Source organism: Lonchura striata, chromosome 1 (genome assembly GCF_046129695.1).
Source record: "Lonchura striata isolate bLonStr1 chromosome 1, bLonStr1.mat, whole genome shotgun sequence".
Classification (NCBI taxonomy): domain Eukaryota; kingdom Metazoa; phylum Chordata; class Aves; order Passeriformes; family Estrildidae; genus Lonchura; species Lonchura striata.
The window spans coordinates 1,745,991-1,766,765 of record NC_134603.1 but is presented as its reverse complement, the minus strand read 5'-3'; the positions used below and the strand labels follow the sequence as shown (position 1 = coordinate 1,766,765).

The 20,775-nt window shown below is 51.7% G+C and overlaps 5 protein-coding genes across 5 annotated transcripts; 3 read left to right on the top strand and 2 right to left on the bottom strand.

Annotated features, from left to right (window-relative positions):
- Positions 1 to 455: 455 nt before the first annotated feature.
- On the top strand, positions 456 to 823 carry LOC116183274 (feather beta keratin-like). The gene has a single exon (XM_031504119.2). The coding sequence runs from the start codon at positions 473 to 475 to the stop codon at positions 821 to 823; it is 351 nt and encodes a 116-aa protein (XP_031359979.2). The 5' UTR covers positions 456 to 472.
- Positions 824 to 3,706: 2,883 nt separating this feature from the next.
- On the bottom strand, positions 3,707 to 4,175 carry LOC116183270 (feather beta keratin-like). Its single transcript, XM_031504113.2, has one exon. It carries the CDS (start codon positions 4,098 to 4,100, stop codon positions 3,762 to 3,764), a length of 339 nt encoding a protein of 112 aa, XP_031359973.2. The 5' UTR covers positions 4,101 to 4,175; the 3' UTR covers positions 3,707 to 3,761.
- A 3,728-nt stretch (positions 4,176 to 7,903) lies between these two features.
- LOC116183272 (feather beta keratin-like) lies at positions 7,904 to 8,423 on the top strand. Its single transcript, XM_031504117.2, has one exon. The coding sequence runs from the start codon at positions 7,979 to 7,981 to the stop codon at positions 8,315 to 8,317; it is 339 nt and encodes a 112-aa protein (XP_031359977.2). The 5' UTR covers positions 7,904 to 7,978; the 3' UTR covers positions 8,318 to 8,423.
- Positions 8,424 to 11,693: 3,270 nt separating this feature from the next.
- LOC110480297 (feather beta keratin) lies at positions 11,694 to 19,105 on the bottom strand. The gene is made up of 2 exons (XM_077784145.1): positions 18,556 to 19,105; positions 11,694 to 11,752 (listed from the first exon to the last, which is right to left on the bottom strand). Exons 1-2 carry the CDS (start codon positions 18,848 to 18,850, stop codon positions 11,694 to 11,696), a joined length of 354 nt encoding a protein of 117 aa, XP_077640271.1. The 5' UTR covers positions 18,851 to 19,105.
- LOC110480299 (feather beta keratin) lies at positions 15,064 to 15,399 on the top strand. Its single transcript, XM_021548149.3, has one exon. The coding sequence runs from the start codon at positions 15,064 to 15,066 to the stop codon at positions 15,397 to 15,399; it is 336 nt and encodes a 111-aa protein (XP_021403824.2).
- Positions 19,106 to 20,775: the final 1,670 nt, after the last annotated feature.

The following is a 20,775-nucleotide window of genomic DNA, read 5'->3' as shown; positions in this document are numbered from 1 at the left end:
CTGCGTTGCTCCCAATTAAAAGCCGCTGCCAAGGTCAGATGGACACAGCCTCAAGGAGATGGCATGGAATCACAGAATATCAGGAAGGAAAACACGAACCATGACTCACCAAGCTGGGCTAGGCAGGTGCTCCTGACTAAAAAATGCCCCAAGGCCATGAGACAAGGCTGTCCCACCCCTCCAGAACCAGCATAAAAGCTGGCCCAGAGCCTCTGTCCCTCACACACTTCTCCTGAAGCCTTCTGCTCCTGCACCAACAACCAGGTGAGCCTCAATCCCCTGATCCTCCTGCTCCTGCACCCCTGACTTCTCTCTTCCAGCACACTCAGCCCAGCCTCAGCAGCCCTCACACCTCCCCACAGCCCCACAACAGCCTCCACACAGCCTTGTCCTCCTGCATCACCAACCCTCACACCCACACAACCCTTTCCTGTCTCATCCCTTCTCTTCCAGGACCCTCCACTCCACACCCATGGCCTGCAACACCCTCTGCCAGCCCTGCGGACCCACCCCGCTGGCCAACAGCTGCAACGAGCCCTGTGCCCTGCAGTGCCAGGATTCCCGCGTCATCATCAACCCTTCCCCTGTGCTGGTCACCCTGCCAGGACCCATCATGACCTCCTTCCCCCAGAACACCGCCGTCGGATCCACCTCCTCGGCTGCCGTGGGCAGTGAGCTCAGTGCCCAGGGACAGCCCATCTCTGGTGGCTTTGGTGGCTTTGGCTACGGCCTTGGCTACGGCCGCGGGTTTGGCTATGGCTGTGGTTATGGTCTGGGTGGCCTGGGCTGCTATGGCAGAAGGGGCTATGGCTACATCTGCTAAGAGCCCTCAGCCTCCTGACACCAGCCACCCACTCTCTGGAACACATCTGCGGCATTGAGGACACATCTCTGGGCCAAGGCTCTCAAACTGACTCTGCACTTGCCACTCCTGCTCTCGGGCCACCAAGCAAGGCAGTAGCCAAGGGGCCAGCCCGGGCTGCCTGCACACATGGCCCATCTCTGTTCCTGCTCTTTCCCCACTCCCTGCTCTGCATCGCCCCTTCGGCTCTGTCCAGCTCCCTCTGGACAAATCCCTTCTCCCAAGCCAGCGACCATTGGGCACCTCTGCCTGGCTGCTTCCACTGTGGGGCAGGAAGGCCTTGGTGCTCTGGGCAAACCTCACCAAAGGAAGGGGCCTTGGCTGATGGTCGCCCTAATTGCACCTCCGAGCAGCTCCCTTCCACTGCCTGCTCCTGAGTTTTCACTCTTCTACCTCAATAAAGTTTTTCCTGCATCAAAACCTCACAAGACTCCCTCTTCTTTCTTCTCCTTAGACACTTTGAGACTAAGCCAATGCTGTTGAGGCTGTTGGGATTGTTGAAAAAGTGCTCCAAGACCTCTTTTCAGAATTATTTCCCCAATTCCACTACCCACTGGTACACTTTACTCTTCCAGTGTCCCACAGCAACTTTTCAGTTGCCTGAACACACGCCTGGATGCCCCAGTGCAGGTCTCTCGTGACTCTGCCACAAGGCCCTCGTGCCTGGTGTGCTCACTTTGGCTGGGCACCAGTTCCTCCAGACCCTCATCCACTCCTAAAGCCATTCCCAGATCTGCTGGAGGAGGCCCACGTCTTCCCTTTTTTGTGTCCCCAGAGTGGGACACACAAATCCAACCTCATCAGAGTGCAGCAGAGGGGCAGAATGTGCTGCCCAGACCTTGGGGTGATAACCCCAGGACATGGGGGATTTTTGCTCAGCTCATTTATGCGGCAGGACATGTCCAATTCTTCATCCACCAACATCCCCAGTCATTCTCCTCATGAATGCTATTAATTAACTCATTACCCGTCCAACATCCGTTATTGAAATTGATCCAATCCAGGTGCAGAACCTTCCTCTTGGCCCTGTTGACCTTCTTGAGCTTCACAGCAGCCCATCTCTCCAGGCTGTCCAGAACCTTCTGGATGCCATTCTCTCCTTCCAGACAATCAACCACACCCTCACCTGACTGTTATTCACAGTATTTCTTTGGGGGCACACAACTGTACACTCCATGGCCCTGACAGAGATGGGAAGTGATAATGGTTGAACACGAGTCTCTGAGGCCCACCACTCATCCCTGTTCTCCACTCACACATGGAGCCATTGACTCCTTCATAACTCTCTCAGTGAGACCATCCCACCCATTTCCTTCCTAACCAAATGGTCCAACCAACATCCACATCTCTCCCGGCTAGAGACAAGGTTGTTTTCTGGCAGAGAAACAAGGACTGTGCACAAGACCAGGTACATGTTTTCAGTCCCTCTTCCCTCATCCAGCAATGCTGGAGCCAATACAAACTCATCAAATCTGCTGCCAAATTCAGATGGACACGGCCTCAAGAGTAGGATATGACAATGCAAAGCTGTGGGAAGAAAAACCCTCCCACTTTATGATTTGCCAGGCTGTGCCCGGCAAAATCTGCTGCCTGAAAAATTGCCCCGGGATTACCAGCCAAGGCTGTCCCAAACTTCCAGCCATAGATTATCCTCAAAGGCTGTGCTCCGGATCTTCTAAATCTGAATATTCTCTTCCTTATTCCCAGTAATTAATAGATTAAGAGTTCTCCCCTGTGACCAGAGAGGAGCTGAGGGGAAGAATCTGCTGCACCTGGATTGGAGCAATCCCAAACACGCAGGATAAAGGCTGGGTGAGGAGGGGATTGAGAGCAGGTCCAAGGGGGAAGGATTTGGGTGTTGGTGGATAAGGAATTGGACATTCCCTGACCATGTGCACTCGCAGACCAGAAACCTCCTCTGTCCTGTGCTCATCCCCACAGCGTGAGTGGCAGGTGAGCAGGGAATTCACAGCTTCTACTCATCTCTGGCAAGACTGGAATTGTGTGTTCAACTGTAGGACCCCTACAATAAATAAACCTTGCACATCTCCCATTTCTAATCACAAGGATTCTTCAGTCCCCTCAAACTTTTGCTGTTCCTGCACTCTTCTTGCTTCACTAAGTCCATGTCCTTCTTCCACTGAGAAGCCCAGCACATCACCCCAAATCAGATATCCTTATCTCTGAGGAGACAGGAAGTGTCAGTCTGCTAGAAACCCTTTTCTAAAAGTTCTTTTGCTGCAAGGATGCATGGCCATGATAAGAAAGACATGGACCTGCTGAAGCAGATCTCTTAGTGGGCTGAGGAGATGATGGGGGGCTGGAGCAAGTGGTGTCCACCCAAAGCAAGCACACCACCCGGAGGGGCTTGTGCCAGCAGCAGGGAGAGATCTGCATTAGTGTATCCAAGTCTGTGTTCTACAAACAGGAGGGTTTGTGGGATGCACTGGAAGACCAAAGCATGCCAGTGAGTGGTAGAACTGGGGAAATAAATCCTAAAAGAGGTCTTGGTACACTTTTTAACCCCAGTGATATCTACAATCCCAGCTTAGTGCTGAATGAGACTGGAAAAGTCTGGGGAGAAGAAAGAAGGAGGAGTCATCGGAGACTATGATGCCATAAAACTTTATTGAGGTAGAAGAATGAAAGATCATCAGCATCCCAGTAGAAAAGAGGAGGATGAGGTGCAAGGAGGGTGATCATCAGCCAATCTCCTTTCCTCACAGAAGGTTTCTCCAGAGCAGCAAGGACTTCCAGCCCCACGGTGGGAGCACTGCACCAGAGGTGCCCAGTGGCCTCTGGCCTGGGAGAAGGCGTTTGCAGCAGAGGGGACTGGGCAGAGCCAAAGGGGCACTGCAGAGCAGGGAGAGGGAGAAGAGGAGGTGGATGGGCCAGGCCCTCAGCAGTTGTAGCCATATCCCCTCCTGCCATAGCAGCCCAGGCCTCCCAGCCCGTAGCCAAACCCACGGCCGTAGCCAAGGCCGTAGCCAAAGCCACCAAAGCCACCAGAGATGGGCTGTCCCTGGGCACTGAGCTCACTGCCCAGAGCAGCCGAGGAGGTGGATCCGACGGCGGTGTTCTGGGGGAAGGAGGTCATGATGGGTCCTGGCAGGGTGACCAGCACAGGGGAAGGGTTGATGATGACGCGGGAATCCTGGCACTGCAGGGCACAGGGCTCGTTGCAGCTGTTGGCCAGCGGGGTGGGTCCGCAGGGCTGGCAGAGGGTGTTGCAGGCCATGGGTGTGGAGTGGAGGGTCCTGGAAGAGAGTGGGTGAGGTAGGACAGGGTTGTAGGGTTGTAAGAGCTGGTGTTGGCAGGGCGAGGGAGTGTGGAGGCTGTTGTGGGGCTGTGGAGCTGCTGAGGCTGGGGCTGAGTGTGGTGGAAGAGAGGGGCCAGGGGTGCAGGAGCAGGAGGGTCAGGGGATTGAGGCTCACCTGGTTGTCAGCAGGAGCAGGAGGAGAAGGATTCAGGAGAAGTGTGTGAGGGAGAGAGGCTCTGGGCCGGCTTTTATGCTGGTCTGAAGGGGTGGGACACCCTTGTCCCATGGCCTTGGGGCATTTTGCAGGCAACAGCTCTCGCCTGGGCCAGCTTAGAGAGTCATGAGGTGAGGAGTGTTTTCCTCCATGTCTGCAATTCTGTGTCATGATCTTGAAACCATTTCCATCTGACCTTGGCAGCAACTTCATTGCTTTTGTATTTGGGAAGACTTGATTGTTAGATGTGAGTCAGGGAGGGCTGAATAAACAACCAGAGCCCAGCAGAAATGCGATGTCATCAGTGAGGTCATTTTGTGGCACACGTCCTGTGGTTTGAGTGTGCCTTGAGAAGACTGGAATTCTCCTGCTCCACTGGATGTCCATCAATCATTGTGTTGCACCCAGGAATGCCGAGGAATCTGCTGATGTCCTGGGGAGGTCGCACTGCAAGACCTTGGAAAGGTCCCAGTGCCTGGGAGCTCTTCCTGATGGGTGCAAGAGACACCACAGAGTTGTTTCTTGTGTAGGAACAAGAGAGAGGATCTAGAAATTAAAGCCTCCTTAGGTTGAACTTGGTCCAATGGTGTGGTCCATTTTGATTTCTCAACTTTACATGGAAACCTACTCTGTCATTTAAAGTGTGTTTCTTTACCTCTTTAAGAAATCAAATAAACAAGTAACCAATGATGCTTGATCACGTTTTGCCCAGGCTGGTCTCTGACGTGAATTTGCATATTCTGCATTCAAGACATATGTTTTCATAACTTATATCCTGTCAGTTGTAATATTTTGCTCCTGTTAGGAAAAAAACCACTAATTGCTACTGGATGGTCATTCTATTTCCTCCTCTGTCATGATGCCAGTGTGTTTTTGTGGAATTCTGTGATCCTGCATCCTTCTCTAGAGGTTGTGTCCATCTGACCTTTGTGGCAGTTTTTAATTTTGAGGAGTAGAGGCCAAAGGACTGGCCACATTATTGCTTTCTGTCAGTCATGTAAAAGAAGACAACAAAGCCCACAAGAATTGGGGTGTTATGAGTGAGGTCCTGCCGTGGAACACTCACAGCATCTCCTTTGTCCATTCTTCCCTTCTTGCAAAAATAAAAATCACACATCTCCCATTTCCAATCACAACGAGGATTCTTTGGTCCCCCCAAACTTTTGCTGTTCAAGCACTTTCTTGCTTCATTAAATCCATGTCTTTCTTCCACTGTAAACCCCAGCACATCACCCCAAATCAGATATCCTTATCTCTGAGGAGACAGGAACTGTCAATTTGCTAGAAACCCTTTTCCAGAAGTTCTTTTGCTGCAAGGATTCATGGCCATCTCTTGAACCTCTTGGTCTCTATTGGTGTCCCTATTTTGTCACCTATTGGTGACAATAATGACATTCTCATGTCTCCAATTAACCTCCAGCTATTCCTGCTGGCCACAATTCTTTCTATGCAGCCCAGGAAATGGTTGGTGGCCTGGGCTGAAAATTCACGTTGCTGTTTCCTTTTAAGATTTTGGTCCACCAGAACACTCAGGTTGTTCGCTGCAGAACTGCTCTTAAGGATTCCCTCTCCAAAGCTGTGCTCATGTTTGGGACTGTCCCAATCCACGTGCAGGACCTTGAACTTGGAGTTGTTGAACCACAAGAGGTTCTTATGTTCTCAACCTTCCCAGTGTCCCTCCTGATGGGATCCCTCATTGTTCTTGTGTCAACTGCACTGCTCTGCTTCCCAGCACCTGCAAACTTGCTGAGGGTGGTCTCAATCTCACGGCTCATCACCTCAATCAAGGTATTCAAAATCACCAATCCAAGGCAGAGGCCTGGAGACCTCATCACTGGTCTCCAGACGTACAGAGAGCCACTGACCATCACTCTCTGTCCGCTCCTCATCCATTCATCAGACCACCTCTGAACCCACGTGCCTGCAGTTCAGAGATAAAGATGTTCCTTGAGATTGTGTTAAAGACCTGACAGAAGTTCAGGATGACACCAGTTGCCGTTCCCTTGGCAAGCAAAGCATTCTAGCAGGGAAGGACCTTCTCTTCCTGGTGGAGCATAAATGGATATTGAGTTTTAAATCTCCAGCAGTTACCAGGACAGGATTAGGAACAGAATTAAAGGAGGTTGAGGAGTTGAACGTCCTTGTTCCCCACCACAGGTGAGGCCACATGGACACGAACATGGTTGACCAAGAGCAGTGCAGGGAGACCATGACACTGATGGGAGCGGTGGATCCTTAAGATGAGGAGAAGCTGAGAGAGCTGGGAGTTCTTCCAAGCAGGAGGAAAGAATGCAAATGGGACATGTTGTCAATATGCCATGGGATGACCTCAGTGACAACACCCCAATCTTTGTAAATTTTGCTTGAATCTTCTACATGTCCTGACAGCCGTTGTCCACGTGCGTGTCTTGGCATGCATCATCAACAACAACACCTTGGTCTCTAATTCTCGCAACTAAAAAGTATCACCAAGGTCAGGTGGGGATGGCCTCAGGAGCAAAACATGAAATTGCACAATTCCACAAAGGAGCAACCAAACCATGGCACAGAAGGAAAGAGGAGCTTGCTGGCTGTCCATTACTAATTATTGGGTTTTGCTCATAGAAACAAAACATTAAGACTTATGATTATAAGTTATGACACCTTGTGGCTTGAATGAGGAATAAGTGAATTGATGTCACAGATCAGTTTGGGGAAAAAAGGGATCAAGACTGGTTTGCTGTTATTTACAGGATTTCTTCATGAGCCCAAGGAATACGCTTTAATTGACAGAGTACATGGTCGAATAAATTTCAGAAATCCCAATGGACCATAACAATGGAACACATTCAGCCTAATCAGCCTCTGTTTTCCAGATTCTCCCTCTTGCTCACATACAAGACGCAAGAGAATATGATCTATTTCAGAAATCAGGAGCAGCTCCCAGGCACCAAAACCTTTCCAAGATATCGCTCAGAGACCTCTGCAGGGTATCAGCAGCTCCCTCAGCATTCCTGGGTGCAACACAATGACTGATGGACATCCAGCGGCACACAAGAGGAGCCCAGTCTTCACAGAGCAGCCACAAACCACAGAACACGAAGGCCAAAAAATGACGGCATTGATGACATCGCATTTCTGCTGGGCTCTGTCTGTTTATTCAACCCTCCCTGACACACATCTAAAATCAAATCCACCCAAATACCATCTCCAAAAGCTGCCGCCAAGGTCAGATGGACACGGCCTCAAGAGCTGGATATGACACTGCAGAGCTGTGGGAAGGAAAACACTCCAGACCTCATGACTCACCAAGCTGGGCCAGGCAAGAGCTCCTGCCTAAAAAATGCCCCAAAGCCATGAGACAAAGCTGTCCCACCCCTCCAGGACCAGCATAAAAGCCAGCCCAGAGCCTCTCTCCCTCACACACTTCACTGCACACCTTCTGCTCCTACTCCTGCAGACAACCAGGTAAGCTTCAATCCCCTGACCCTCCTGCTCCTGCACCCCTGGCCCCTCTCTTCCAGCACGCTCAGACCCAGCCTCAGCAGCCCCACAGCCCCACAACAGCCTCCACACTCCCTCACCCTGCCAACACCAGCTCTTACAACCCTACAACCCTGTCCTACCTCACCCACTCTCTTCCAGGACCCTCCACTCCACACCCATGGCCTGCAACACCCTCTGCCAGCCCTGCGGACCCACCCCGCTGGCCAACAGCTGCAACGAGCCCTGTGCCCTGCAGTGCCAGGATTCCCGCGTCATCATCAACCCTTCCCCTGTGCTGGTCACCCTGCCAGGACCCATCATGACCTCCTTCCCCCAGAACACCGCCGTCGGATCCACCTCCTCGGCTGCTCTGGGCAGTGAGCTCAGTGCCCAGGGACAGCCCATCTCTGGTGGATTTGGTGGCTTTGGCTACGGCCTTGGCTACGGCCGTGGGTTTGGCTACGGGCTGGGAGGCTTGGGCTGCTATGGCAGGAGGGGCTATGGCTACATCTGCTGAGGGCCCTCAGCACCACCCCTGACACCAACCAACCACTCTGGAACACATCTGCGGCTTTGAAGGAACCTCTCTGCATCAAGGCTCTCAAACAGGTTCAGCACTTCCAGTTCCTGCTCTCTGGCCACCAAGCAGGGTAGTAGTCACCTGGCCAGCTGGTGCTGCTTGCACAACAGGCCAATCCTCTTCCTCCATTCCCTGCTCTGCATCACCCCTTTGTGTGGTCTCCTCTGCTGCAAACCCCTTCTCCCAAGCCAGAGACCGTGAGGCACCTCCACTGGGCTGCTCCCTCAGTCAGGCAGAAAGCCTGGCACAACCTCCTGCACGCCAAGGAGCTCGGCTGATGGTCACCCTACTTGCACCTCAGACCTTCTCCCTTCCATTGCCTGCTCCTGAGTTTTCAATGTTCTTCCTCAATAAAATTTTCCTGCATCGTAACTTCAGATGAGTCCTTCTTCGTTTTTCTCCCAAGACTTTTCCAATCCCTGCTCAGTATTGTACCAGGCATGTAGAGACCACTGGAGTGGGTGAAAAAGTGCTCCAAGACCTCTTTTGCGTGTTACTTCCCCTGTTCTGCTACCCACTGGCACACTTTGCTTTTCCAGTGCATTCCATAAAACCTTCAGCTACTGAATCACAGGCTTGTGTACACCAACACAGATCTATCCTGGCCTCTGACACAACCCCCTCATCATCTTCCAGGTCTTTTGTTCCCCTTGGCTGGACACCCGTTGTGTGGATTTCTCTCTCGAGGTTCCTAGGTCAGGGTGACCCCAAGAGAGATCGTAAAGAGTCTTTTCTTCCCTTAGCCCAAATGCAGCCAAATGAGGAGTGTGGAAGGCATCCGATTGCGCTTTCTTGGTTGTTTATTTCTTTTTATCTAAACATTCTTTCTCTGACCTGCTGAGCTCTGGCTAGCAAGTCCACCATGGCATTCTGCCCTGAGCCCTGGGTGGGTCCCACATTATATACTCAAAACTACGTGTCTATGTTTACAATTTCTTTACCAATTCCTATCATCTATGTTAGACTGTGAATCTCTATTTTAAACCAATAGAAAAGTGCCACCACCACACCAAGACATGGAGGATAAGACAAAGAAGAAGAAGGCTAGGACACGCCCAAATTCTTCCATCTTGTACTCCCTTGAACCCCATTCTAAAAATCCCAAAATTCTACTTTTCTACCCTATGTTAGTTAAAATATCACACTACTAAAACCCTTGTGACTTGTAATTCCTCATACAGAGTTGACAGCTTTCCACGGGCTAAAATCAAAGCCACAGATGTTTTTGACTTCTTGCCAGGGTCCCTGAGATCCCTGCCAGGGCAGCCAGAGGGATGTCCTAGACTCTGACGCTGTTCCTCCTGACCCTCATCATCTTCCATGCCCTTCTACATGTCTGCTTCACGCAGGTCCACGTCTTCCTTGTCTCTGTGGGCTCAGAGTTCAGCACAGAGCTCTGATTTTAGTACAGGAGAGCAGAGGCTGAGATTCCCTCACTCTCTTGTGCTTCTCACGCTGTGGAGATGAGCCCAGGACACTGGGGGAATTTCTGGTCAGTGACTGCACATGGCTGGGGCACATCCAATTCTTCATCCAACACCCAAAGTCCTCCTCCTTGGGCCTGCTGTCAATCCCCTCCTCACTCAGCCTGTATCGTGCATGTTTGGGATTGCTCCATTCCAGGTGAGGGAGATTCTGCCCCTCTGCCCTTCTCTGCTCACACTAGAGATCTGTGTTTATCTCTGGCTTACTGGGAATAAGGCAAGACTGCTGGATAACACCCAGGCTATGACCATGAGGATGATCTGGGGCTGAAGGTTTGGGACAGCCATTGGCCACCTCATGGGGCATTTTTTCAGGCATCATCTCTGGCAGATCATAAGGTGGGAAGTGTTTTGTTTCCCTCAGCTTTCCTGTATCATGTCCAGCTATCGGGGATGTGTCTGCCTGGCCTTGGTAGCATCTTTTAATGAGCTGGCATTGGTTTCCAGCCTTGTTGGATGAGGGGAGAGGGAACAATATCGTGTACCTGGACTTGTGCATAGCATTTGTTCCTGTACTAGAAGGCATCTGTGTATTCACTCTGGAAGGATGTGAATTTGTGGTTGGACCATGTGGGTGACAAGGAAAGGATGGGATGATCTAACTCAAAGAAGACAGTCTCAGTCAAGCCGTTGTGGCTCCACGTGTGTGGAGAAAAGAAATGACTGGTGACAGGCAAAAGCTCCTACTGGCACCAGGATTATTTCCCAGCTTTGCCAGGGACATGGAGGGTGGGATTGAGTGGGATGTTCAGCAAAATCAGAGACCGGAATAAGCTGAGTAGTGGGGTTGGTTGTCTGGAGGGAAGGGATGGCATCCAGAGGGGCTGGAATAGGTTGGGGATGTGGGATGTTGTCCGTTTCTTGAAGCTGAGCAAGGCCAAGTGCAAGGTCCTGCACGTGGTTTGGAGCAATGCCAAACATGGCTGTAGACTGGACAATGCAGGGGTTGAGAGCAGCCCAGAGGAGAAGGACCTGGGATGTTGGCGGATGAAGAATTGAACATGCCCTGGCCATGAACACTCACAGACCAGAAACTCCCCATGTCCTGAGCTCATCACCACAGCGTGGGTAAAAGTGAGAAGGGAATTCTGACCCTCTGCTCTGCTCTTCAGAGACTGGAATTGTGTATTTGGAACACATGGGCATGCTCAAGCAGAGCTGTAGATGACCCTGGAAGATGATGAGGGTCTGGAGCAACTGGTGTCCAGCCAAAGCGAAAACAAGACAGATACACAGAGTCGATCAGAGGCAGGGATGGACCTGAATTAACATATCAAGGCCTGGAATCAAGCAAGTGAAGTGTTTGTGGGATGCAATGGAAGAGCAAAGTGTGCCAGTATGCACCCATGAAGGAAGAGGACACTTCTCAATGTGCAATGCAAAAGATTTTTATTGAGGCATAAAGAACAGTGAAAGTCATCAACGATAGATGGAAGGGGCCAGTCTGAGGTACAAAAACAACCAACAAGCGAGGCGCCTTTTCTTGCAGATGGTTCGGACAGAGCATCAAGGCCTTCCTGCCCCACAGTGGGAGCAACCTGATGGTGGAGGTGCCTGGTGGTCTGTGGCTTGGGAGAAGGGTTTTGCAGCAGAGCGAGCTGGACAGAGCTGAAGGGGGGATGCAGAGCAGGGAGTGGGGAAAGAGCAGGAACGGAGATGGGCCATGTGTGCAGGCAGCCTGGGCTGGCCCCTTGGCTACTGCCTTGCTTGGTGGCCTGAGAGCAGGAGCTGGAATCACTGAGCCCCTTTGAGAGCTTTGGTCCAGAGATGTGTCCTGAGATGTGATCCAGAGAGTGGGTGGTTGGTGTCAGGGGTGGTGCTGAGGGTCCTCAGCAGATGTAGCCACCCCTCCTGCCATAGCAGCCCAGGCCTCCCAGCCCGTAGCCAAACCCACGGCCGTAGCCAAGGCCATAGCCAAAGCCACCAAAGCCACCAGAGATGGGCTGTCCCTGGGCACTGAGCTCAGTGCCCACGGCAGCCGAGGAGGTGGATCCGACGGCGGTGTTCTGGGGGAAGGAGGTCATGATGGGTCCTGGCAAGGTGACCAGCACAGGGGAAGGGTTGATGATGACGCGGGAATCCTGGCACTGCAGGGCACAGGGCTCGTTGCAGCTGTTGGCCAGCGGGGTGGGTCCGCAGGGCTGGCAGAGGGTGTTGCAGGCCATGGGTGTGGAGTGGAGGGTGCCTGGAAGAGAAGGGGTGAGGTAGGGCAGGGGTGAGTGGCTGGTAGGTGATGGAATGTGGAGGGTGCTGTAGGGCTGTGGGGAGGTGTGAGATCTCCTGAGGCTGGGTCTGAGTGTGGTGGCAGAGAGGGACCAGGGTGGCAGGAGCAGGAGGGTCAGGGGATTGAGGCTCACCTGGTCAGCAGAAGCAGGAGAAGGCGTCAGGAGAAGTGTGTGAGGGAGAGAGGCTCTGGGCTGGCTTTTATGCTGGTCCTGGAGGGGTGGGACAGCTTTGTCTCGTGGCTTTGGGGCATTTTTTAGGCAGGAGCAGTTCTTGCCTTGCCCAGCCTGGTGTGTCATGAGGTGGGGAATGTTTTCCTTTATGCAATTCTGCAATTCCATGTCCTGGCCCTGAGGTCTGTCCATCTGACCTTGGCGGCAGCTTTTAATTGCCAGAATTAGTGACCATTTTCTTGTTGCTGGTGCCTTTCAGGACACGTCGAAGATTCAAACAACCCTGAGGACAGCTGATGTGTCATCAATGAGGACATGCCGCGGCATAATGGCATCATGTCACATTTGTCTTCTTTCCTCCTGCTTGAAAGAGCCCTCAGCTCTGTCAGCTTCTTGTTTTAAGGGAACTCTGGTCCCATCAGTCTCCTGGCACTGCTCTTGGTCAGCCATGTCCATGTCCTTGTTGCACCCTGCAGCCCCATCAGTGGTGCACGATAAGATGCTCGATGTCCTCATCTTCCTCGTGTTACTTTTGTTATTACGTATTTCCCAGTTCTCTCCTGGTAATTGTTGGAGCTTTTTACATCGAGGGTCCATGGCCACCTCCTGATCCATTTATGCTCCATCAGGATCAAGAGGTGGAATGCTATTTTTGACAAGGGAATGGAAACCAGTGTCACCTTCCTGGAATTCTATCAGGGCTTTAAAACAATCCCACAGGACACCTTTAAACTGCAGACACGTGGGTTTGAAGGGTTGACTAACCAATAGATGAGAAATTGTTCCCCTCATGCTTCTTCCTCTCCTTATCCTCCACGAGGTTTCCTCTCCGTGTGTCAGTCACAGCCCAGCATTGTGACCTTGCTGGGCCCAGCTGAGACGAGCGCTACGGATGAACCCACACAAGACTGTGAGGAGCACAGGACACCTCCCTAAATCATATGGATTGATTTCCCATCCCCAATGGCAAAGGCCAGGAATGTAGACAAGCCCAGAGAGATGTAGCCAAGGTAGGGAGGAAGAGAACGTGATCAAAGGGGCAGATGCTCACCCCCAGAACACCTGAAAAGCTTAGAGCAGCCTAAAAACGGGAGCTGGGCTTGTTTAGCCTGGAGAAAACGAGACTCGGGGTGACCTTATCACTCTCTACAACTCTCTGAAAGGTGGTTGTAGTCAGGTGGGGGTTGGTCTCTTTCCCCATGTTCTGGCAGAACCAGAGGACACAGTCTCAAGCTGCATCACGGGAAATATAGGCTGGATATTAGGAAAAAGTTTTTCACTGAAAGAGTGATCAAGTACTGGAATGGTCTGCCTGAGGAGGTGGTGGAGTCACCATTCCTGGATGTGTTTAAAATAAGACTGGATTCCATGGTTTAGTTGATGTGTTAGGGCATGGGTTGGACTCGATGATCTTGAAGGTCTCTTCCAACCCAGTTACTCTGAATTCTGTGAAAAGCCTGATGTGGAAATGGTCCCTCTTCACCACACGCCCACAAAACACAGCACAGTGGGGTGACCTCACTGATGACGCCCCATCTCCACAAAGCTTTGGTCACGTCTTCAACCCACCCTGACATAAACCATCATGACCAGCATTTAACCCCTAATAATCACACTTTAAAAGCTGCCACCAAGGTCAAATGGACTCGGCCTCAAGAGAAGGATGTGGAATCACAGAATCACAAAAAGGAACGCCAGCACCATGACAGAGAAGGAAAAAGCAACTCACTGTCCATTAGTAATTACTCCTTTTTTCTAATAGGAACACAGTATTACATTTACAGGGTATAAGTTAAGAAACCCTTTAGCCTGAACACAGAATAAACAAATTGACATCACACACCAGGCTGGGAAAAAAGGGATGGGCAAATATTTGTTGTTGGCTATTGGATTTCCAAATCAGGTCAAGAAATACGCTGTAAATGATAGAGTGGCTTATTGGGTAAATTTTAGAAATCTAAATGGAATATAAGATTGGAAAAAGTTTAGTCTGAACAACCTCTACTGTCCAAGATCCTCTCTTGATCCCATTCAAGACACAAGAGCAAGAGCCCACTTTCATCCACCAGGAGGAACTCCCAGGCACTGGGACCTTGACAAATAATTGAAAACTGACCTTCCCAGGACATCCCTCAGCATTCCTGGGAGAAACACAATGAGTGATGGACATCCAGTGGCACAAAACAGATTCCCAGACTTCACAAGGCACCGGCAAACCACAGTCCACAAGGGTCACAAAATGACATCACTGATGACATTGCACATCTTCTGGTCTTTGCTTGTTTATTCAGTCTTCCCAGATTCTTAGATTGTATCTAACAATCAAATCCTCCTGAAGACCAATTCTCACTCTAAAGCTGTGGCTAAGGTCAGATGGACATGGCCTCAATTGCATGACACGACACTGCAGAATTCAGTGGAGGAAACCACTCCCCACCTCATGACTCACCAGGTTGGGCAAGGCAAGAGCTGCTGCCAAAAAATGCCCCAAGGCCACAGGACAAGGCTGTCCCACCCCTACAGGACCAGCATAAAAGCCAGCCCAGAGCCTCTCTCCCTCACACACTTCACTGCACACCTTCTCCTCCTGCTCCTGCACCAACAACGAGGTGAGCCTCAACCCCCTGAACCTCCTGCACCCCTGGCCCCTCTCTTCCAGCTCACTCAGCCCCAGCCTCAGCAGCTCCACAGCCCCACAACAGCCTCCACACTCCCTCACCCTCCTCCATCACTGCCCCTATTCCCCCTCACATCCCTGCCCTGCCTCACCCCTCTCTCTTCCAGGACCCTCCACTCCACACCCATGGCCTGCAACACCCTCTGCCAGCCCTGCGGACCCACCCCGCTGGCCAACAGCTGCAACGAGCCCTGTGCCCTGCAGTGCCAGGATTCCCGCGTCATCATCAACCCTTCCCCTGTGCTGGTCACCCTGCCAGGACCCATCATGACCTCCTTCCCCCAGAACACCGCCGTCGGATCCACCTCCTCGGCTGCCGTGGGCAGTGAGCTCAGTGCCCAGGGACAGCCCATCTCTGGTGGATTTGGTGGCTTTGGCTACGGCCTTGGCTACGGCCGTGGGTTTGGCTACGGGCTGGGAGGCCTGGGCTGCTATGGCAGGAGGGGTGGCTACATCTGCTGAGGACCCTCAGCACCACCCCTGACACCAGCCACCCACTCTCTGGAACGCACCCCAGGCATTGAAGATGCATCTCTGGGCAAAGGTTGTCAAAGGGATTCAACACTTCCACCTCCTGCTCTGAGGGTACCAAGCAAGGCAGTAGCCAAGGGGCCAGCCCAGACTGCCTGCACACATGGCCCATCTCCATTCCTGCTCTTCTCCCACTCCCTGCTCTGCATCGCCCTTTCGGCTCTGTCATCGCCCCCTCTGCTCTGCTTCTCTCAAGCCAGAGACCATTGGGCACCTCCGTTGGGCTGCTCCCACTGTGGGGCAGGAAGGCCTTGATGCTCTGGCCAAACCATCTGCAAGAAAAGGAGCTCCGCTGATTGTCGCCCTACTTGTACCTCCTACTTGCACTGCTCTCTTCCAGTGGATGCTCGTGACTTTCACTGTTGTGTTAGCTCAATAAAATTCTCTTGCGTTACAGCCTCAGATGTCTGCTTTCCTTCACTGACACACAGTGGTACACTTTGCCTTTCCCGTGCATCCTACAAACCTACAAACCCCTCACTTGCTTCATCCCAGGCCTGGATATGCTAATGCAGATCTATCCCTGCCTCTTATAGGAGCTGTGTATGAGTCTTGTTTTCACTTTGGCTGGACACCAGTTACTCCACACCCTCATCATCTTCCAGGACCATCTACAGCTCTGCTTCAGCACGTCCATATCTTCCATATCCTCAGGTGCCCAGAGTTGAACAAACATCTCCAGACTCTGAGGAGCAGAGCAGAGGGTCAGAGTTGCCCCCTCACGCCGTGGTGATGAGCCCAGGACACGGAGGGTCTAGGTCTGTGAGTGCACATGGCCAGGGCATGTCCAATTCTTCATCCACCAACACCCCAAGTCCTCCTTGGGCGTGCTTTCAATCAATTCATAACATATCTATTATCCATTACTGAGATTGCTACGTGTCTGAGGGGACAACACTGCCAAGCTCATTGTTTGAGATGCTGAGCAGTGCTGACCCCATGGATCCGACTCCTGGGCTGCAGTACTGGGGACTCATTTTCATTTGCACTTCGTGCCACTGATCCCCAGCCTCTGGGCCAGCCTCTCAGCCGCTCTCAGGCCACTCTTTGCAACCTGGGCTCGTTCGCGTGCTCTGGGAGTGTGGAATGGGAAGGAGCAACAAAGGCTCCACAAAAGGGTTGTGTCCAACAGCAGCCACAGCTCTCCCCTCATGCCCAGGCTGAGGCACTGGCCCAGAGCAGACACAGAGCTCAGCCAAGCACCATTTCCTCAAGAGAAATCCTCCAAGAGAACTGGCCTCACCCCTCAGCATTTGCCACAACTCAAGACCCCAGAGTCCTGGCTCACCCCTCCCCTGCTGCTGCTCGCATTTTCATGAAGAATAAATTCTTCCTGAAAAGCTTGATGGGGTTCCAACACTGGTGAATGACAGGAGAGCAACTGATATCATGTACATGAACTTGTGCAAAGCATTTCTTCCTGTGGCAGACAACATCCTTATCTCCGACCTGGAGAGATGTGGAGTTGACAGCTGGAGCATCAGCTGTGGGGTGCAAAATGGACGGGATGATCTCACTCACAGAGCTGTGGTCAACAGCTCCATGTCTGTGAGAACAGGAATGAGTGTGACCTGCAGAGGCTCGTATTGGGACCATTGTCACTTCCCATTTTGTCAGGCACAGGGACAGTGCAACTGTCATCTCCCTTAGGGAGAATGGGAATGACAGCAAGGTGAGTGGTGTGGTTGGTTGTCTGGAGGGAAGGAATGGCATCCAGAGAGCTCTTGACAGGCTGGGGTGGTGTGGTTGTCATGAGGGTCAACAGGACGAAGTGCAACGTCCTAAATCTGAATTGGAGCAATCTCAGTAATGGATATTGGATGGCTAATGAGTTGATTAAGAGCATCCTCGAGGAGAAGGACTTGGGGTGTTGGTGGATGAGGAATTGGACGTGCCCTGGCCATGTGAACAGGCCGAACAGAAACTGCCCATGCCATGGGCTCATTGCCACAGTGTGGGCAGCTGGTGAGGAGGGAATTCTGACCCTCTGCTCTGCTCTGCTCTGCTCTGCTCTGCTCTGCTCTGGTGGGATTGGAGTTCTGTGCTCAGCTCTGGGGCCTCAAGGGTGTCGCACTACGACACAAAATAACTCACACACTTACACTAAGATTAAAAGAAAAGGAAGTAATTTTTATTTCTAACCTCACAATATATAGAATTCTAAAAGCCACCGTAGATTAGGAGATGCAATTAGCACTTCTCTAACTACACGAGTTAAACTAACAGCGTATCAATTCTCTCCTCCCACAAAGAAAAATGTAAAACAATCATTATTTACATTAAGAGTGTGTGAAAAGTCTAGTAAAAATATATAAACATAACTTTTAAAAGAACTTTAAAACTTTTAAAAGAACAGAACAACACAAGGGTAAGGACCTGCTCACGTGGATCTGTATATGGGCTAAAGAGACAGGGAGGGACTGGAGCAACAGCTGTGTAGCCAGTGTGAAAACGTGGCCCAGAAGACCTTGTGTCAGAGGCAGGGATAGATGTGCCTTGTGCATCCAGGTGTTGGACCACACAAATGAAGAGTTTGTGGCATGCATTGGAAGAGAAAACTGTGCCAGTGTGTGCCCGTGAAGGAAAAGGAGACATAACAATGCTGCAGTGCAAGAGAATTTTATTGAGGCAAAAAAAGAGTGAGAGGTCATGAGTGGCAAGAGGAAGGGAGCTGGTCTGAGGGGCAAGTAGGGCGACCATCAGCCGAGGTCCTTTGCTTGCTGGTAGGTCAGACAGAGCATCAAAGCCTTCCAGCTCCGCAGTAGAAACACCTGATGGTGAAAGTTCCTCATAGACTCTGGCTTGGGAGAAGAGATATGCAGCAGATGGAGCGGGACAGAGCCAAAAGAGAGTGAGAAAAGAGCAGGAGGCAGATGGGCCATGTCTGCAGGAAGCCCGGGCTGGCCCCTTGGCTACTGAATTGGCCTGAGAGCAGAAGGTGGAAGTGCTGAGCTGGAGGACAGCTTTGGCCCAGAGAGGTGGCTGCAGCAACTGGGGTGTGTTCCAGGGAGTGGGTGGTTGCTGTCAGGAGTGGTGCTGAGGGTCCTCAGCAGATGTAACCACCCCTCCTGCCATAGCAGCCCAGGCCTCCCAGCCCGTAGCCAAACCCACGGCCGTAGCCAAGGCCGTAGCCAAAGCCACCAAAGCCACCAGAGATGGGCTGTCCCTGGGCACTGAGCTCACTGCCCAGAGCAGCCGAGGAGGTGGATCCGACGGCGGTGTTCTGGGGGAAGGAGGTCATGATGGGTCCTGGCAGGGTGACCAGCACAGGGGAAGGGTTGATGATGACGTGGGAATCCTGGCACTGCAGGGCACAGGGCTCGTTGCAGCTGTTGGCCAGCGGGGTGGGTCCGCAGGGCTGGCAGAGGGTGTTGCAGGCCATGGGTGTGGAGTGGAGGGTCCTGGAAGAGAAGGGGGGAGGCAGGGTAGAGGTGTGAGGGTGTGAGGAATGGTGATGCAGGAGGGTGAGAGAGTGTGGAGGCTGTTGTGGGGCTGTGGGGAGGCTTGGGCTGAATGTGCTGGGAGAGAGAGTCCAGGGGTGCAGGAGGGTCAGGGGGTTGAGGCTCACCTGTTTGTCAGCAGGAGCAGGAGCAGAAGGTGTGCAGAGAAGTGTGTGAGGGACAGAGGTTCCGGGCTGGCTTTTATGCTGGTCCTGTAGGGGTGGGACATCTTTGTCCCATGGCCTTGGGGCATTTTTCGGCAGCAGCTCTTGCCTGGCCCAGCTTGGTGACTCATGACGTGAAGAGTGTTTTCCTTCATAGAATTCTTCAGTGTCATGATCGGTCCTTGAAGCCATGTCCATCTGACCCTGGCAGCAGCTTTAAAGTGAGAGTTGGCATTTGGGAGGTTTTGATTGTTTGATGTGTGTCAGGCAGGGCTGAATAAGCAACAAGAGCCCAGCGGAGTTGCGATATCATCACTGAGGTCATTTTGTGGCACACCTCCTGTGTTTTGTGGGTGCTTTGTGAAGACCGGGACTCTGTTCTGTGCCGCTGGATGTCCATCAGCTGTTGTGTCACCCAGGAATGCTGAGGGAGCTGCTGATGTTCTGGGGAGTTAATTCTGTAATAACATGGAAATGTTATATTTCCTAGGAGTGTTCCTACAGATGAAAGACTGCTCATGGCCTTGTGTCTTGAATTCAATCAAGAGAGAACATCTGGAATAGTAGAGGCTGGTCCAATTGAACTTGTTTTGGTGTCATGGTCCATTTGGACTTCTCATCTTTACACGACATTGTACTCTGTCATTTAAAGTGTACTCCTTGACCTCATTAAGAAATCCCTTAAACAAAGACCCAGCCCAGCTTGATCCATTTTTTCCCAGGCTGGACTGCGATGTCCTTGTTTTTATTCCACATTCAAGCCATAAGCTTTCATATCTCATATCCTGTTAGTCTTAATAATCTGTTCCTTCTAGCAAAACCCAGTAATTACTAATGGTTGGTCAGCACGGTTGTCTATCTTCCTATGTCATGGTGTGGGCATTCCTTTGTGGAATTCTGCAGCTCCATGTCCTTCTTTTGAGGCCGTGTCCATCTGACCCTGGTGGCAGATTTTAATTGTCTTAGAGGTTAAGGGCAGGTGTTGATGGCACGTATCACGGTGGGCTGAAGACATGTCCAAAGCCTCGGAGAGATGGGGTGGCATCAGTGAGGTCACCCCATGGCACTGGTGTGCCCTGGTTTTTGGGTGCACTGTGAATTGGGGCCAGCTCTGTCAGGATTGTCTGGCTTTGCAGGATCACTGCTTGTGAGGAACTGTCCTTTCCATGATATTCTCTCCGTCCCCACCATGTTGCCAACTTTCAGAGCCTGTCTGTACTCCCAGTGTTTCCTGCTGGAGATGGGAAAGCAATCCCTGTGATTTAGGATGGCCTCCCGTGCTCCTCAAATCTCGAGTTGGTTCATCCACAGCCCTCATCTCAGCTGTGACCAGCAAGGTCACACTGTGGGGTCCCAGTGTTAGACTGCCACTGACCCTTGGAAAGGAAAAATGCTGAAGGATAAGGACAACAAGACACATGAGGAGCACAGTTCACCATCCATTGATTAATCCAGCCTTGAAAGCCATGTGCCTGAGCTGTAGAAAGTTGAGGGTCGTGTTGTTGAGGTCTTGACTGTCCTGGTCCCCACCACTGCTGGGGCTCCCTGGTGGAACAAGAATATGGACGTGGTTGACCAAGAGGGCTGCAGGAACACCATGACATTGACAGGATTGGAGTATCCTCAAAACGAGGACAAGATGAGAAACCTGGGAGTTCTTTCAGGAAGGAAGCAAGAATGCAAATGGGAGATGTCATTAATAT

Bases quoted from the DNA above. Each gene is read 5' to 3' on its own strand.
- LOC110480299 (XM_021548149.3), top strand. From the start codon at position 15,064: ATGGCCTGCAACACCCTCTGCCAGCCCTGCGGACCCACCCCGCTGGCC.
- LOC116183270 (XM_031504113.2), bottom strand. From the start codon at position 4,100: ATGGCCTGCAACACCCTCTGCCAGCCCTGCGGACCCACCCCGCTGGCC.
- LOC116183274 (XM_031504119.2), top strand. From the start codon at position 473: ATGGCCTGCAACACCCTCTGCCAGCCCTGCGGACCCACCCCGCTGGCC.
- LOC116183272 (XM_031504117.2), top strand. From the start codon at position 7,979: ATGGCCTGCAACACCCTCTGCCAGCCCTGCGGACCCACCCCGCTGGCC.
- LOC110480297 (XM_077784145.1), bottom strand. From the start codon at position 18,850: ATGGCCTGCAACACCCTCTGCCAGCCCTGCGGACCCACCCCGCTGGCC. The intron at 11,753-18,555 runs GCCTGGGCTGCT...ACGGCCGTGGGT, and splicing joins GTTTGGCTACGGGCTGGGAG to TTGGCTACGGGCTGGGAGGC.